The sequence below is a fragment of the Rousettus aegyptiacus genome, unplaced genomic scaffold (genome assembly GCF_014176215.1).
Source record: "Rousettus aegyptiacus isolate mRouAeg1 unplaced genomic scaffold, mRouAeg1.p scaffold_m13_p_17, whole genome shotgun sequence".
Classification (NCBI taxonomy): domain Eukaryota; kingdom Metazoa; phylum Chordata; class Mammalia; order Chiroptera; family Pteropodidae; genus Rousettus; species Rousettus aegyptiacus.
In genome coordinates, this window is record NW_023416292.1 from 28,545,625 (window position 1) to 28,564,073 (window position 18,449).

Sequence of the window (18,449 nt, forward strand, 5' to 3'; positions counted from 1 at the left end):
AAAATCAAGCAATGAAAACATTGGAAACAGAAAGTTTATTACTACTCGAATAGCCACGCACGGCGGGCCTGACAAGCTGTCGCGGGGCCGTCCTGAGTAAGCTGGGCACCTGTGCTCCAGGTACCAGACCAGAGCGACACATCCAGGAGAACGAAATCGGAATCTGGGAAGAAACAGCGCCTCGGAAGCCCACCCGATCCCGACTCCTGTTTGGACGACTCGAGAACAGCCGCTCTGAGCAAGCGTCGTCTTAGCTGGCTGCGGAGGGCCCGGCCGGGCGGGCGGCGGCCTTGTTCCTGGGAAAGTAGTATCTGACGGGTGGTCAAGGAAGGTAACACTGCGCCACCCGACGGTGAGCTGTGCACGGGCCGCTGGTCCCGCTGCCTCGTTCGGTAGTGGCTGCGATGGCCTGGCCGGGACCGGGCTGCCTCGCTGCCTCCGAGCCTGTGCGCGCTCACTGCGGCTGCTTGCCGGCCGAGCCGCCGCGAGTCCACGCGGCTCCCGTGCCAGCGTCCGGGGCACGGCTTCTCCGCCGAGCCTTTCTCGTGATTTAAATACTTTGAAAACCACCACTGAGTAAATTAATGTCAGGAGCCGCTAAGTAAAAACGAGCTTTCATCTGATTATAGCACGTGGGGGTCAATTCAGCCTGTCCTACTGATTCTGGACTCGGTGTGACAGGTCAAACGGTGTCACCTCACACAGCAAAGAGGTCACCGGAAGGCGACCCTAGTTCACACAACTGAGGTTACGTCCTCATGGTCAACTGAATTTCACGCCGCTCCTTACGGATGTAGTGAATAGGTTCAGGAATAAAGTAGTTCCCTTGTCTGTCCACTTGTTTAACTGTTTACTTTAGTGAACAGAGTGAACTAGTGAATCAGCCCTCGGCCCTGAGGACCTCTGCGGTAGTGACAGATGGCCCAACCGAGTCCCCCTCGCGTGTCTTTCGATCTAGCTGTTGGCGCCGGAAGCGCTGGGACGTGTTTGTCTCCACGAGGTGGAAAGCGCTTCTCGGCTCTCCTCTCGACAAAGAGGGAGAGAGTGGAGGACGAGGCCTCGGGGGAAGTGGCGGCTCCGGTCAGGGCGACACACGGAAGGATACATGTAGGTCGGGATGCCCCTCGCGGCCAAGTGTTTCCGAATGAGTCGCTCCGTCCCGTACCAGTTGAAGCCTCTCGTGGCGTGGCCGATGCGTGGAAGATGGACGCTCGCTGTCATAAAAGAAGAAAACGGACGGACGGGCATAACACATACACAGGAGAAAAAGTCCTTAGTCTCGCATCGTGGCTTCCGGTGGGGCGGGGGGGGGGGGGGGAGGGAGGGAGGCTGACTGTGTGTGTGTGTGTATTTACACACACATGTAAAATCACGAGCGTCCCACTCGGCACGCAGTTACGTCAGATATGTTCTGGGACAGGACTGCAACAGGGAAGAAAATAACGCCATGGAACACAGCATCTGGAAACAGCGTGACCGATGGCCGCGATGGAAGTCAAACGAGCAAAGGTTCCTCAACAAGGCTCAGGCTGAGACGCGCCGGGTCCGGACGCTGCAGCGCACGGTGCGGTGCGGGGCAGAGCAGCCGGTGTGGCCGGCGCCTCTGCGCGATGGGCCCGGGACGCAGGGGGCAGCGCTCCCCAGCTGCTCCCCTGGTGCCCTGGAAATCAGGACACGCACCGCCCAGAGGACACAGAGGGCGCAGGAGTGACGGAAAGGGAGAGGCTCTGCTGACACCAGGTCCTGCACCCGCCCCGCGCACCCCGGGGTCTCACACGTCTCGCCCCCCCGGGTGACCACGGCCCGGGCCTGCACGCGGACCCGTGTCACGCCGGGAAGCGCTCACCTTCTCTTCCCTTCGCCGCAGAGGACAGCTTCTTCAGGCCCTCCTCCAGGGCTGCCATCTTGATGCCGGACGGGACGCTGGCGCGGTCACGGTGCTGAGCCACGATCAAGGCCAGCTGGGAGACACCGCGCGCAAGGTCGGCCCGGGACGGCAGGCCGGCGCCGGCGCGACCGGCCCTCGGAGGGGGTGCGGGCGGACGGGAGCCAAACGGGAGCTCCGGTCAGAGAGGGTTTTGGTTTTTGTTTTTCTTTTTTACTTACCAAATCGCGCCCTTCGTTTCTTGATTCTTTATCATCAATAGGGAATAACAGGACACTTCCCAGACTCAGGTCTGCGGCAAAATGAACAGAAGCAAGGGAGAGAGCGTTCAGTTGCTTCCAGACTGCACCCCGAGGGGGGCGGTCCCCTCGCACCTGCTCTCCGAACCCCGCCGGTTCCGAACCCGGCCCCGGCCGTGCTCGCGGGCTTCACGTACGCGAGTTCCCTGCTCTGCGTGTTTTATGGTGAGTGGCCCACTGTCCAGACCGATGGGACACCACGGCCCTGGGGACGCGAAGGCGGCCACGACGACATCCTGTCGGTGCCCTCACCCCGCGTCTCGATTCACTGTCACCTGGGCCACCGGATGCCGAATCATTCTGCCAGGTGACATGTTTACTGCTGTTGCGAAGGTGGGCTTGTTGCCCAGAATAGCTCTGTACTGTCCACTTAGAAAATAATCCTTTCTGAATAGAAATGACTTGGCTGGAGCAGATTAACATACTGCTTTCCTGCTTTACGTACAAGGTTTTATAGTATAAAAAAAAAGTTCTTTATCCATTTTGAGTTTATTTTTGTATATGGTGTAAGGAAGCGGTCTCATTCCACTCTTTTGCATGATCTGTCCAGTTTACCCAGCACCACTTATTGAAGAGACTGTCTTTACCCCAATGTATGTCCTTGCCGCCTCTGTCATGGATTAACTGACCGTATAAGCAGAATTTACTTCTACTCCATTGATCTGTACACCTGTTTTCATGCCAGTACCATATTGTTTTGATTAGTGCAGCTTTGTAGTTACAGCCTGATGTCAGGGAGCGTGACACCTCCCACCTCGTTCTTTCTCAAGCTTTTTTGGCTATTTGGGGTCTTTTGTGGTTCCCAATAAATGTTAGGACTTGTTTGAACTCTGAGAATGCCATTGGTATTTTAATAGGGATTGCACGGAATCTGTGTGTTGCTTAAGGTAGTAAGGATTTTAACAGTATTAATCCTTCCAATCTATGAGCAAGGTATATTCTTGCATTTATTTATGTTCTCTTCAATTTCTTTCTTCAGTGTCTTATAGTTTTCAGAGTACAGGTCTTTTACCTCTTTAGTTAAACTTATCCCTCGGTATTTTATGCTTTTTGATGCAATTGTAAATGGAACTGTTTTCTTAATTTCTCCTTCTGATCGTTCATTGTTGGTGTATAAAAACGCAGCAGGTTTCTGTATCTTGAACTTTACTGAGCTCAATTATTCGCTCTAACAGTTTTTTGGTGGATTGTTACTCTTTTCAATATGCAGTATCATGCCGTATACAGCATAATGACAGCTTTAGTTCGTCCCTTCTGATCGGAATGCCTTTTATTTCGTTGTCTTGTCTGACGGCTGTGGCTAGGACTGCCAATACCCTGTGGAACAGAAGTGATACTGGGCCATCCTGGTCTTGTTCCTGATCTTAGAGGCCTTCAGCTTTTCCCTACGGAGTGATATTAGCTGTGAATCTGTCATAGCGAGCCTTTATTATGTTGAACTATGTTCCTTCTATACCCACTTTGTTGAGAGTTTTTATCATAAAAAGATGTCGAATTTTGTCAAATGCTTTTTCTACATCTACCGAGATGGTCATATGGGTTTCCCTTTATGTCGTTGATGTGATGTATCATACTGATGGATTTTTACGGGTGTCGAACCATATTTGTACCCCTGGAATGAATCTCAGCTGGTCATGGTGTATGTATGATCTGTTTAATGTACTGCTGAATCTGGTTTGCTAATATTTTGTTGAGATTTTTTGCAAATTTATTCATCAAGAATATTTTCCTGTAATTTTTTTTTTTTTTTTTTTTTTTGGTAATGTCTTTGGTTTTAGTGTCAGGGTAATGCTGGCTGGCTTCTTAGAATGAACTTTGAAGCATTCCTCCCTCTTCAATTTTCGGAAATAGTTTAAGAAGGATAGGTACCCATTCTTTCAATGTTTGGAGGAATTCACTTGTGAAACCATCTGGTCCTAGACTTCTACTTGTTGAGAATTTTTTGATTACCGCTTCAATTTCATTGTTAGTAATTGGCCTGTTTAGATTTCATATTTCTTTCTGGTTCAGTCTGGAAGGTTGTATACTTCTATAAATTTATCCGTTTCTTCTAGATTATTGAATTCGTTGGCCTATAATCATTCACAGTATTCTTCAATGATTGTTGGTATTTCTGTGGTCAGTTACAACTTCTCTTTCCCTTATGATTTTATTTCTTTGGGTTCTCTTTTTTCTTGATGAGTTTGGCTAAAGATTTGCCCGTTTTTATCTTTTCAATCTTTTCTATTGTTTTCTAAAGTTTCTATCGAACTAATTTCTTTAAAACTTTTACTTAAATTCTTAATCATGGTAAAATACACGTAACATAAAATTTACCATTGAAACCGGTTTCGAACGCACAGCTCAGTGTGCTAAGCGCACTCACGCTGCCATGCGGCCATTTCCAGAACCCTCTTCACCTCGCGGAACAAACCCTACACCCATCCAAAGAACGGCTCCCCAGTCCCTCCCCGCCCCGGCCCCTGGACACCACCGTTTTACTTTGTCTCTATGATTCTGACTTTTCTGGGTGTTGCAGATCAGCGAACTCGCACAGTACTTGTCTTCTTCTTGGACTGCCTTCACTTAGCATAATGGACTCGTGGCTCGTCCACGTCGGAGCACATTCAGAGCGTGTGAATACAGGCCTGGGCCCTGGCCTTCGATGCCCTTGGGTATTCGCCCGTCAGGGAGACTGCTGCACCACGGGGTGACTTTATTCTTGACTTCCTGGGGGAGCCACTGCAGCCTGCGTGTCCACCGTCGGTGCTCACGTGCTCCGGTGTCTCCACATCCTCGCCTACCACTGCCATTTTCCGCTTTTTGTGTTGAGAGAATCGACACATAACATCGTATCCGTTTAAGGTGTGCAACGTGCTGACTGATAACGTCCCGCCTTCGTCAACCTTATCACAATTTAAATGTATATTTACGTAATTGCTTAGTTATCGTTAGTCTCTGACACTAGACTATGAGCTCCATGAGGATAGGGAAAGTATTTCCCTTATTTTTGATCGTATCCTCAACACCCAGTTCAAAGCCTGACACATTGAAGGAACTCAAATATTTACTGAATAAATGACTGAGAAAATTTTTATACCGGAATCATATCAGAGAAAGTCCAAGGGAGTATATTGCTAAATTAAGGACTTAACTTCTGTGCTTCCTCTGACTTCACTTTGAGCCTGTACATGTGCCCGAACACTCTTACTCTTCCCTTTTATATCATTCATGTCCCAATTTACCTCTTTTTACGTGGTGTATTCCTTAACGATTTACAGTGGCTACAGTATTGGTACTCTTTAATATTGTAGTCGAGTGATCGACACACCGAGAGTTACAGTTCTCTGAGTATGACTGAATACCTTCCGCCTTTACCGGTGTTTCTGTACTGCTACGTGTTTTCATGTTGCTAATTCGTGTCTTTTCATTTTGGCTTGAAAAACTTTCGGCATTTCTTGCAAGGTAGGTGTACGATGGTGGTGAACTCAGTTTCTGTTTGTCTGGGAAAGCCCTGATTTCTCCCTCACCTCTGAAGGGTGACTCTGCAGGACGAAGTATTGCTGGCCGGCAGTTATTATCTTTCAACACTTCGGCTATGTCGTTCCACTCGGTCCTGGCCTGCGGAGTCTCTGCTGAGAAATCTGATTGCCTAATAGGGGTTCCTCTGCAGGCGACATTTTTTTCCTTGGCTGCCGTTAAGATTCTGTGATTGACAGTTTCATTATAAGGCATACAGGAGGTCTTTTGCGTTGAGATGACAGGGAGATCTATGAGTTTAACAGGCATACATACAAGTCTTTCCTCAGATCTGGAAAATTCTCAGCTGTCATTTCTTTGAATAAACTCTTTGCCCCCTACTCCTTCTAGAAGCCCAATGATCCTATTTGTCTTTTTGATCCAATCCTACAGCTAATGTAGGATTTCTTTACTCTTTTTTAATTCGTCCTTTTTCTATATTTCCAAATTCCTACCTGCCAAGTCACTTCCATCTTCCACGTGGGCTGCCTAGTGCAGTCTTCATCTCATCCACTGAATTCTTCAGCTGCAGAATGTGCTTGGTTCATTTTTAAATCTCAGTCTCCAGGAAGTTATTTTTTTCATATATTTTATTCCCGATTCTACTAAATTGCCTGAGCTTCTTCGTAACTGCTAATCTGAATTCTTTATCAGTGAGGTCACAACATTCCCTGCCTTTGAGCGCGGTTGCTAGAGCACCGTGCTTTTTCTTTGGATGAGGCCACATTTCTCGATTTTTCATGTTTCTTGCAGTCAGGCCCTGGCACCGTCACACCTGAACCAGCAGGCACCGCCTGCCTCTAGCTCGCTGCCCGGGGCAGACACGGGAAACGGAGACGAGCGAGGAAATGAGCCGCTGCGCGCAGGTGAGGCGACCGGGCGCCTCGCGCTCTCCCCAGCTCGCGCTCTCCTCGCTCTCTCTCGCTCTCTCCTCGCTCTCTCTCTCGCTCTCTCTCGCTCTCTCTCGCTCTCCTCGCTCTCTCCTCGCTCTTCCCGCTCTCTCCTCGCTCGTCCTCGCTCTCTCTCGCTCTCTCCTCGCTCTCTCTCGCTCTCTCCTCGTTCTTCCCGCTCTCTCCTCGCTCTCTCCTCGCTCTCTCTCGCTCTCCTCGCTCTCTCTCGCTCTCTCCTCGCTCTCTCCTCGCTCTTCCCGCTCTCTCCTCGCTCGTCCTCGCTCTCTCTCGCTCTCTCCTCGCTCTCTCCTCGTTCTTCCCGCTCTCTCCTCGCTCTCTCCTCGCTCGTCCTCGCTCTCTCTCGCTCTCTCTCGCTCTCTCCTCGCTCTCTCTCTCGCTCTCTCTCTCGCTCTCTCCTCGCTCGTCCTCGCTCTCTCTCGCTCTCTCTCGCTCTCTCCTCGCTCTCTCTCGCTCTCTCCTCGCTCTCTCCTCGCTCTCTCCTCGCTCTCTCTCGCTCTCTCCTCGCTCTCTCTCTCGCTCTCTCCTCGCTCTCTCTCGCTCTCTCCTCGCTCTCTCTCGCTCTCTCCTCGCTCTCTCTCGCTCTCTCCTCGCTCTCTCTCGCTCTCTCCTCGCTCTCTCTCTCGCTCTCTCTCGCTCTCTCTCGCTCTCTCCTCGCTCTCTCTCGCTCTCTCCTCGCTCGTCCTCGCTCTCTCTCGCTCTCTCTCTCGCTCTCTCTCTCGCTCTCTCTCGCTCTCTCTCGCTCTCTCCTCGCTCGTCCTCGCTCTCTCTCCTCGCTCTCTCCTCGTTCTTCCCGCTCTCTCCTCGTTCTTCCCGCTCTCTCCTCGCTCTCTCCTCGCTCTCTCTCGCTCTCTCTCGCTCTCTCCTCGCTCGTCCTCGCTCTCTCTCGCTCTCTCTCGCTCTCTCTCGCTCTCTCCTCGTTCTTCCCGCTCTCTCCTCGCTCGTCCTCGCTCTCTCTCGCTCTCTCTCGCTCTCTCTCGCTCTCTCCTCGCTCGTCCTCGCTCTCTCTCGCTCTCTCTCGCTCTCTCTCGCTCTCTCTCGCTCTCTCTCGCTCTCTCCTCGTTCTTCCCGCTCTCTCCTCGTTCTTCCCGCTCTCTCCTCGCTCTCTCCTCGCTCTCTCTCGCTCTCTCCTGCCAGCCTCCCCTACTCTGGGCACGCACCGCCTCCCTCGGTGGGAAAGGTCGCCTCCGCCGGACAAAGCGGCCCCTGGGAAAGCTGCTCGCGCCGCCCACACTGAGAGCAAACGCGTTTCTGCTCTCGTCCCCTCCAGCGCGTGCCGGGGTCCCCCTGGAGAGGCTGCGCGTGCCCCTGGTTCTCTCCCACGAGGACCCGCCCGGGCGCCACTCACCAGTTCCTGCCGGCTCCGTTGGGCCCTCGGCCTCCACGCGGCTTGTCTGTCACCTACCTCTTGCACCGGTGGGTTAGACTCCCTCTAGGGCCCTTACAGTGAGGTGCTGGGTCCCCAAATACCCACCAAGGGACTTTCGCTCCTGTACAGATGTCTAATTTGTTGACTGAAAAGGGGGGACGTTTTACCCTGTTGCTGGCATCACCACCTTTGCGCCTGAATGATGCTCCCCTAAGTCGGTGCCCCCCAAACACTACTCACAAAGCACATCTAAAGGCACCGCGGAGTGAAGGGAGGCGCTCTGGGCTTCACACTCACGAGCCGCCCAAACACCGTTTTCTGCTCTATTCACAGACGTTCCCACCGCATCCGCACCAAAGCGCACCGACGCTCTGGAAAAACGTGCCGGTTCAGCTCTGCGGCTCCACACGCCCCGGGGGGGGGGGGCCCTCGGTCTGCACACCCACCCCCGTCTCCGCCACTCGCAGCTCCCGGGACGAGCCACGTACGGCCTTCCGCGACACGGCTCGAGCCTCTCCCCTAGCCGGGCCGCGTGACTGCCTGGGCCACTCAGCGCCTCGTACCGAGAACGGCAGGAGTTGCGGGGACACCAAAGAGGACACGGTGCGCTCGCCACTTCTCGCCACCTCTTCCACGCAGCCCTCCCGGGTTAAGTCTAGCGCACACTTTTACCCACCCTGCTCCCTCACAGCCTGCATCTGCAGTGGCCTCGCCCGGTTCGCGCTCCCGTGTCTGCCCATGCAGACCGCGTCCTGGCACGCCCTCCCGCCAGCGCCCCAACACAGTGTGTGCTCGAGGGGTGCCCTGCTTTTCCGACGATTCCTCCCACCGCCCCTTCTTGCCCTGCCACCAAAGGGAGGTGGCCTCCGCGTTCTGCTCTCTGCCCTCCCGCCTCTCCGGCCCAGCTCCCTCGTGGTTTCCAGCAAAGACCCGAGGAGAAACTGCTCGGCCTGCAGCTCCAGCTGCCCGGTCACCACCCAGACCCGGGGCGACCATTCCTGCACATGCTGAACGCGGCCCCCAGCACGGTGTCCCAGCAGAAAGAGGACGGACTCCACGTCCTCCCATCCCTGTCCACCCTGGAGAACTGGGCGGAAGACTCGGGGGAAACCCGATCTCTAGGAAACCCGAAGGGCCCGTCTCTCTGCCGGGGGAGAACACGGTTCAGCCTTCCGGGCTCCCTCAGCACCAAACGGCTTTACTTTCGCTTCCAGGGCGTGCTGCACCCCGGCCTGTGCCAGCTTCCGGCTGCGCCCTCGTCAGCATGCCACGTCTGACTTCTCCACAAGAGAGTCCCTCCCTCACGAAGATCGGGTGAGTCGGATAAACGATGACACACTCGACTTCACCGTGCACACAGGGACCCACGGTGATCCAAATACTTGTACTCATTATGGTCCCGTGAGGCAAGTGCCGTAAAAATTATTCTCAGATTACAGAGAACAGGCGCACGACAACCAGCCAGCTGGTGACAGAAATTAGACTTGGGCCAGCTCCCCCAACTCCTCAGGCTCGTCCTTTCGAACCCACGATACCTCCTGTCCATCCGTGACCCTTCTCTCTGCTGCGCTCCTCACCTTTCATTTTCCCGGCCAGCTCGTAGATCTTTCTTGGCTCAGCAGATCGTTTCTCCAGAGCTGTGAATAAGCCGCCTCTGCCCCAGCAGCCAGAATCATCTGACAGAAGAAAAAGTTTTCTTCTATAGGATGCAAAGTCCAGTCCCCCATTTAAAACAAACAAACAAAGGTATACAAATAGACTTGTAGAAAAAAACGCATCTAATCTCCTAGGAATAGCAAACACATTTAGGTTTTCTGGAAGAAACCTGGCCCTCATAACGGGACACCTCAAGAAAAGTAAGTGTTCTGAATCTTTGTGGTACCCCTGTAATTCCTGGGATGTCACTGAGGGAGGATGGAGAGCACATGTAACGTAACAGAGCTGAAGCGTCGGTACCACAACGGCACCTGACTCCCGCTTTGCGGGTCAGGAAGAGGAAAGGCCAAGTGACTTGTTCGGCTGGTCGGTATCGCGTATTTAGAGTCATTCATTCATCCAAACCTACCACAAATATTCGGCATGTGTTACAGGTGCCGCTCCCGTGACGAAACAGTCAAATCAACACACGCACGCAACATGTCAGGTGGCGACGTGCATCGTCAGGTAAAGCAAGGCCGGAACGCGGACAGAGAAACGCGGAGGGGGAGGGTGGGGCCTGTCCCGGCGCAGGCCGTCGGGGGCCCTCTCTGAACACCGCTTGCGGGCGGCTCTCTGGGCAGAGAGGGCTCCAGGCAGGGAGTAAGACGTGCGCAGGTGTGAAGGGGGCTACCCTCGAGTTTCGCTTTTCCTCAAGAAATGCGTTTGCCTTGTGGCTCCGGCCTCCTTTCACCCTTAAAACCCCCGGGCGGCGCACAGGAAGGGAGGCCGGGGAGGCGGGGTGACGCCCCCAGAGAGATGAGAGTCGAGCCCCCCATCCTGGCATGCACACTGTGACCACACGAGACCGCACCGAGGCCGTCGCCTGTCCCCAGGTCGGGGCCCCGCGAGGACTGGGGACCCCCCTTCTCCTACCTACGCAGTGCACGATGACAGCATCCTCCGCCCCGGCCTGCGGGTGGGCGACGTCGCCGCTAACGTACTCGATGGAGGTCACGTCTGAATCGGCGTGACCCAGCCGGGGGGCGCCGTCGTGCTCCCCGCCCTCTGCCTCGCTGTCCTCGGACGGCAGGCAGAAGGACCGGTAGTGGTTGGACGCCCACCAGGCCAGCCTGCAGGGGGCGGGAGGGAGGGAGACGTGAGCCGGGCGGGCTGGTCACACACAGTGAGCGCCCCGCAGGAAGGCTTAGGGGCCGGCCTGCCTGCCTCCCGACCCACCTTCGGCGGTGAGCAGCCCCAGGCGCCCCTGTTCTTAAAAACATGACTAAAAGGCGCTGTTTGAGTAAACTACTTTCTGAAAGGCAGTTACAATAAAATCTTAAATTTTTCTTGCCTCGAATGAGTGCATCCTCCCTGCCTCGGGCACTCGGGACTTTCCACTTTAGCAGACTAACTGTTAAGGTTAAAGCTTAGTCTTTAAAAAGCATCCTCCTCCTCCAACCGGTAGGAGCTACCAGCGTTACAGACGCTTTCTGCGCTTTTGAAGCGCTGTCCCGCAGGGCGCCCGCCAGGCGGCGCTGACCCCCGAGTCGGCTGAGCCCCTCAGCTGCACAGCCAAGCGAGCGGCGCACATACTTTTTCTCGTGCTCCGCTGCTTCCTTCCTCCTCCTCTTCTCCTCCATCAGTTGCTTCCTCTTGGCGGCCGCTGCCTGCCTCTTGTTCCGTCTGTCCTCCAGCTCCTCCGGGCTTAGCATCCGCTTCCTTTTGGCGGTGGCCCCCACGAGGCCTGGGACGGGAACCTGGAGGAAGGACACGGTCCGTAACCAGGAAGATCGTGAGCTCCCTTGTCCCTAAAACGCACCCCGTATGGGAGCATCGCGCGCACTGGCTCGCGAAACACTGTGTCTGCGCGCCCCCTGGTGGGCGGGGCGAGACACCTCAATTCCCGTCGCACGCCTCACAGGCATGGTGACCAGGGCACTGTGCGCTAAACTTAACCAAAGCCATGGCTGGTACGGAAATACATTTTGAATAATGGCACGAGGAATAAGGTACTTCAGAAAAGAAACTTTCAACTAAAAAAAAAAGCATACCTTGCAGGATGCCATTTTAGGTGTAACCACTTTTAATGGAAATCTTCCCACAACGTATTGTATAATTCTTAAACAGGATATTTCAACATCGTGATTCTCTTAATGAGAACTAGCATTTTATAAACAAACACATACTAAGTGCCGAACACCGTGGACATCATGGGCACTGTTTATGACTGCTGTCCTGTCTTACTGACGTGGGCTCACGGTTATCGACAGCAGAGAATGACATTTTGGTGTGATACAGTGACCCCGTCGGGGGTGGCTTAGATGGACGGGGTCACTTCCACCTGCATTAAATGATGCTTTTATGCTGACTTTCCTCGTAGTTCTTGTCCTAGGGTACAGTGAGTTACATTTGCATTTCAACGACTACACACACAGTTCCTGAGTAAACCACTCCCAGCGACACTTTCTGTTCTCGCAGGATGCGAGCCGGAAGAACAAACCCTTCTGCACGGATCGGTCGCCCTTACCCTGCCTTTGTTCCGGAGCAGCCGGCCCTGTCCACTCGTTTTCTCCAAAAGCGTTTTCTGTAGATTCACCAGTTGCTCAAATGATCTTCTGTCTTCTTTACTGGGCTCCTTAGAGTAGTCTTTCCCTTCGAATAAGTACATGTGGTTTTCTGAGAGCATAAAACACACAAACGGAAATGAGACACACACGCTGAGGAAGGGCGGGCGGCGTGACTCAGCGCCGCCCGGGCCGCGCGCGAGAACGGCCTGCGGTCCGCGTGGGCTGCAGACCGGTGAGCCACGGAGGAACTGCATCCCCCCGCCCGCTGGCACTGACGGCTGTGAGACCCACGCGGGGACCTCACGCGTCACTTTCAGGGGACAGAGCACGGCGAACGCCCTTGGGTCACTGCTGGGTGGTCCATGCGTCTGCGGGACACCTCCGCCCTGCTGTGTCCCGGACCACTCATCACCCATCCACTCCACGCCTCTCCTCGGCATAAGCCCGACGGCGAGGTCACCGAGGACACGTTCTGAACACACTTTAAATGCTTGACTCTACTCCCCTTTCCTGTAATAGTAAAGGAATAAGTGGCAAATCTATGAGGAAACGAAGACTCGTAAATATTCTCCTTGGGGTCGCAGTATTCTTTCCAGAGCTCGTGCAGCCTCTTCGTGAACCTCACCATGAGCTGGTACGACTGAGGGACTCGAGTCTCACCGCTCATCAGTGAAGGCGGGCACTCCTGACCCCACGGCCAGCGCGCTCTCTGCGGCGGGTCACGTGCCTGCAGCAGGCTCGGGACAGAGCGGGCCAGCAAGCTACAGCCGGCCGTGACGGCGAGGCCGGCAGCGTGCCCTTGAACGTGCTGTGGGCGCACGTCCGCGTTGGATGCCGCGACTGTCTAACGAACGAGCGAAGGCAGACGTCAATGCCACCATCTCACAGACGAGCACACGGAGGCTCAGGGGGGTTGGGTGGTCCGCCGCGATCACGAAGCAGTGACGAGGGACATCATGGCAAGCCACGACCAGCAACCACAGAGAACGCGAGATGATCAGTCTGAAGCGAAGCGTACTTCACAGCACACGTTACCAAAGAATGCGTTTTTGCAGCATTATGAAAGCAGCTACGAGTATGTTTTCTCTAGAGAGTACGAAAGCAAAACATTTTCATTCTCAAGAGATCAATTGCTTCACACTTGTACCCACATCCAACCAGCTGCAATTCTAATTGGCATTTGCTAATTAAATCAGCAGGGGGCTTTCAACGAGGTGCTCTTATCAACAAGTGGAAGGAGGTAAGGAGCGGAAAGGTGTCGGCTATGACAAGCATCTGTGGCTTCATCCTGCAGGCGATTCCCAACTCGCAAACAGCCTTTTAAAAGTCTGGCATTCGCGATGGAGCAACCCTGTTTTTGTCATCTGATTTCGATTGAGGCTGCCTCAACTGCTAGCCTTCCCATTCATTTGTAGTATCGTTAATCGTGCTGTCTCCACCCTGAGGCCGAGAGGCGGTCGGAGCGCCCCTTGCCTACGTCACGCCAGTGGACACACCCACCGGGGTGAACCCGCATACTCGCCGATCAAAGACACAACCCCGAACGTGAACGCAGCCGGACTGCCTGAAAAAATAACTGTTTTTGGCAGCTGGACTGAGAAATATAATTATGTTTCTGGAAAACAGTGAAATTTTGTATTTTGTTCTAACTAAACCTTAAAAAGATCAGCTGAAATTGATCTGGATGAGTGCAGAAATGGGTCCGAGCTTCAGCGCGTTCAAAATATAACTTTACAAAAGGACTGCATGCATCCATTTCTGCTCCCGCCTAAAACCGCTAAGTGGCAGTGAAGGGACTTTAAAAAGACACAGGAGCCCAACAGTGAATGAAAGGTCCGGTAACTCCGTGAAAGTGGAGGGATGACGGCAGATTAGGAAGGGTGGAGGCGAGACGCAGATGCCCAGTCGAGGGGTGACTGTGAGACCCAGAGACCCTTCCAGCCCCTGAGAGCGTACGACCGCGAAGGACAAGGTACCACAGGGCAGGGGACCTGGAGGAATCCTGCACACCAGACTGAACCCCGAACGCGCCGTGTCTCGTCAATCTGAGCAAGCGTTTATTCGGCCCCTGCCCCGTGCATCTGGGAAGGGCCCTCCGTGCGAAAGCCGGCCCAGCGACCCCGTCTCGCTGGAATGGACCAAGCCCGCCTGCCCACCCACTCAGGCCAGAGCGGCCGGGGGCTGTGGCACTCTGCCGGCACGCAGGATCAGACAGCTGGGGGACACCAGGTGTCAGCAACACTACCAACAAGAACACGAGAGTCAAGAACATTCTGAAGAAGGCAGCAACAGGAATTAGAAGGGAGACGACGCAGGAGCAGAGAACATTTTTTTTAAAGCTATGATAAACATCTTCAGGGACGATGTCCCTGAAACAAGAACAGGACACAACTAAACAAGCAGAGAACAGGAAAGAGAACGTAAAGAACGGAGAGGGGATGCTAACGTTAAGAAATGTAAGGTAAACCGAGAAAATTCAAACGGCGTCCTGTAGAACAGGCCGGCGGTCTCCCCGCACGTCCCGTAACAAGCACCCACATGCACACCAATGGCAAAACCAGGAGCCAAGGAATTCTACAAAGCTCGGCCTGCCGGCGGGGAGAAGCGAACGTGCAGGACGAGGAGTCACGCCGACCCCACTCGCCACCAACACAAGCAGGGCCCGTCTCGTCGCCTGCTTGCTGTCTAGAGACGGCGCTCCCCCGCGTCGACGGAATTAAAAAGCCAGTACGACTCCCACACCTCTCGCCCCGGTCCGGGTCCAGTCCCTGTCGCTGCTGGCACAGGAAAGGTCATCTCGAACCATCACGGACATCGGGGACCACCCTTACCAAGCTACTGTGTGTGGGGGGGACACTTCAAATCAGAAATATTCAGAAGTAGGCAAAGATGACAAACGTGGCTCAAACTCGGAAAGAAAAAGAGAAAGACAAAATCATCCCCTGATTTGCACGTACTGCTTCGCTAAGAAATTAGAATCAACGGAACCTGCACCTCGCGGGGGACCGTGAGGACCGAGTGAATCAGCAGGCATGAAGAGCGTGACGCCACGCCCACTCCCGGACGAGCGGCGGATAGAGACGCAGCGCTTACGGCTTTTTAAAGAATCGCCGTGCTACCCAGAAAAGGCCTCCCCGCGCGGGGGGCACCGTACCAAGGCCCGTGGGATCTACGGAAAGACAAAGGAGACGCTGGCAGCCACGGGAGGCAAGCTAGATGTAAACTCCTCGAGACCGAGACTATCCCGAGCACCAAAATCACCCAGGTTCACTTCCAAGTCCAGTTCTGAGGGACAGGCAGGCGACCTCCAGTCAGTCCGGGACACTTCCCGGGAGGCGACGAGGGCTGGGCGGGCCGGAGCTGCCCCAGGGAGCAGTGTGGGCCCCCCACCCTGTGGACTCCGGGCTCCCGGTCTAGCCCGGGGTGCTGTGTCCCCCGCCAGCCCTCGCCCCGCTTACTCGCTTCCTCCAGCTCTGCGCTTCCTCCCTCGGCGGCAGGCGGGGTGTCGGCGGCCCACTGGCCATCTTCCGTTTCCCCCAGGATGGACTCCAGGTCCACTTCGCCCACGCTGCTCCCCTCGGAGGACAGCAGCTTATCCAAACCGAACTTGAGGATCTCACTCAACTGGAATGGAGAAAAAAAAAATGGTCCGGCCTGTTGCCACGGCAACACACACTGGGTACCAGGGTCCTGCGGAGTGGCTCTGGGCCACCGGGCACAGCCCTTCCCTGGTGGTCGCCTGCCTTCTCTCCCCATGACAGGGAACCAACAAGGCCGCAGACGGACGATGGGTGAGCAGAGAGGTAAAAAGCGATGACCAGAGATGCCGACTCTGACAATTCTCAGGAAGAAAAACAATTTCTGAGCCTTTTTTTTTTTTTAAAAGAATAAAAGTTGTTTCCTGCATTGCCTTAGCACTTCTTGCTGCCGGCAGCAGCATGAGAAGTCCGAGACCCGGCGGGCTGGGTCCCACGGTCCCCGGCCACACTCCCTGGAAGGGGGAAGGCTACACGGGGTGCTTCCCCTCCTACACCCACTGCCTTCTCTGCCGTGGCCCATGCAAGCACCTTCGCAAGGACCAGCCCCTGCTCTCCGCGGCCAGACCCGCGGGCCGTTTCTCAGTTCTCAGCTCCTGGGCAGTCCCCCGGGGCTGTGCCTCCCTCCCCTGCTCCCCAAGGTCCCCTTGGCCCAGCCCTGGGGCTGCAGGAATCACCCGAACGGTTCCGGGCTGTGCCCTAAGCCAGACAGACTCTAAGCCAAGCCGGTTCACATCCTGGTCTAAGCCAAGCCGGTTCACATCCTGGCTCCGCGCCCGCCCTTCCAGACTGGGGACTTCTCTCTGGGTGGTCTGTTTGGGACTCTGAAGGTGTCCCGTAACCGCTGGCACATGGCTTAGCTCCGAGCACGCACACACCCTGACGTCCTGATGTGTGACCTTGGTGCACCCAACAAGGCCACCAGCTCTGGCAGCTGGCACCAAAAACAGAAGGCAAGCGTTCGTGATAAGGACCGGTCCATACTGGGTCCCTCCCCTCAGTCTGCCTGGCATTTACTCTGTGTTAAGGGACTCCGTGGGTTCCCAGAGAGGCCGCCCGCCCGTCACAGTGATTAAGGGCTGCCTAGAGGTCAGAGAACCTGCAGCCCTTGAACCTGGACTATTTCTTACTTGGACCCTTCCACGGCCACTGCCCGTCAGAGGTTTACTATTCACCGCATGCCTGGACCTTCCCAGTATTCTGGGAGTTGGCCTGCTCCACACCCTCACCCCTGGGTCAAAATGGAAGAATCTGGAATCTGTAGTAACACGGGTTCTAGTTTTAACCCACGGGCTGCTATAGAGTAACTTCCTCCAGAAGATAGCTTTCTCTAAGACCTTCCAGGCCTGTTTGTTCCCACCCAGTACCCCCGTATTCAGGCAATGAACTCTAGTTCTTGCCTCCATTTTCCCTGAGGCATAACTGAATTCCCAACCCCGTTCAGCCTCGTGAGTGTGAAGAGTCACGCAGACCTGTGACCAAAGGGTCTGGGTTAAGATGAAGGCACAGGATTAATCATTCCTTATTCTTGGTTCTTTTTCTAATTCTCCTAACGGCCCCCTGAGGTCACTTGGGCAACCTCATCTCCCGAAAAGCGAGAAGACGGCAGATCTGAGGTTAAGACACCTGCCCAAAGCCACACGGCCCGTAAGTGGCGAGGCCCAGACTGCAATCCGAGTCAGGTGGATCGGCTCGTTATTTAACGTTCATCTTCGGCTCCTCCGGCCTCTGCGTGTGGCGGGCACCATGGCAGGTAGCCCGGCCAGGGCACGACTGTGCGGCTGGCCGGGTGGCTGGTCATGTCAGCTCTTTCCCTGTACTTTCTAGCCCACCGACTATAAACCTGGCACATTCTGAAGTGAAGGACGGCCTGCTGTACCTGGAGGCCGGCTGCGGGCTGCTGGGTCCCCAGGGTGAGGTGGCCCCCCTCGACGACCGTGCTGGCGAGCTGCAGCTTGGCGGCGGCCTTCCCACAGACCATTTCCTCCACGGTGTCTCGGCCGATCAGCCGAATCACCTTCACAGACCTGCGCCGAGGTGACGGAGAGGGGCGTGTGACCGGGGTCGGCGAGCACGGGCACACGCCTGCGGGGAACGAGCCCCAGACGCCGTGTGTGGGCGCCATCATAAGGCACCATGGACCCCACGCAGCTCGGAGAGGCCCGGCCTCGCACGGGTTCTCACCCAGCCTTCCCGAGCGTCAAGGGAGGGACGACGAGGTGGCCGCCACTGGGCTCCCTCATCTGCGGCACAGGGAAACCTCTGCTTGGTCTAGGTTTCCCTGAGGTCAAGGCCAAGCCTTTCTTTTTTGATTCGTTCCATGATTTCATTTCTTAACGCAATCGGATCTCGACCCAGGAAGGATGTGGTAAACGCCTCCTCCAGGTCCCTTCTCGTCCTTTCGCAAGTCGAGAGTGAGAACGTGCCCGCCCAGCTCCATGGCGGGAGCCAGCAGCAAAGCCGGGCTCTGGCCGAGTGGTCTGCCGCCCTCCGGCCCGGGACGGTCACCAGGACCCGAGCTCTTCGCCTTCCTCCCCACCCAGGCCCGCGGAGGGGCGAGGACGCCTCCGCCTCTCACTTGTTCTGGCCGATCCGATGAGCCCTGGCGGCGGCTTGCAAGTCATTCTGCGGATTGAAGTCGCTGTCCACAAAGATAACGGTGTCTGCGGCTGTGAGGTTCATGCCGACTCCACCTGTAAACCACACACAGGACAGTGTGATCAGCCACACGTGAGCTGCTCACCAGGCA

General features: G+C 55.2%; 1 protein-coding gene across 3 annotated transcripts in view; it reads right to left on the reverse strand.

The window, feature by feature from the left end:
• CHD1L (chromodomain helicase DNA binding protein 1 like) overlaps positions 1–18,449 on the reverse strand; it is a 46,655-nt gene that overhangs the window by 1,198 nt on the left and 27,008 nt on the right. The window contains exons 13-23 of one of the 3 annotated variants that reach the window (XM_036235002.1): positions 18,279–18,393; positions 17,580–17,727; positions 15,623–15,788; positions 12,125–12,273; positions 11,191–11,354; positions 10,531–10,727; positions 9,537–9,635; positions 2,107–2,177; positions 1,847–1,961; positions 1,106–1,214; positions 17–311 (exon numbers count right to left, since the gene is read on the reverse strand). In XM_036235002.1, coding sequence (XP_036090895.1) covers positions 251–311; positions 1,106–1,214; positions 1,847–1,961; positions 2,107–2,177; positions 9,537–9,635; positions 10,531–10,727; positions 11,191–11,354; positions 12,125–12,273; positions 15,623–15,788; positions 17,580–17,727; positions 18,279–18,393 — 1,394 coding nt within the window. In that variant the 3' untranslated portion in view covers positions 17–250. Of the gene's footprint in view, positions 1–16; positions 312–1,105; positions 1,215–1,846; positions 1,962–2,106; positions 2,178–9,536; positions 9,636–10,530; positions 10,728–11,190; positions 11,355–12,124; positions 12,274–15,622; positions 15,789–17,579; positions 17,728–18,278; positions 18,394–18,449 lie in introns of those variants that run through there. The other 2 variants (XM_036235003.1, XR_004955237.1) reach the window with 2 other exon arrangements.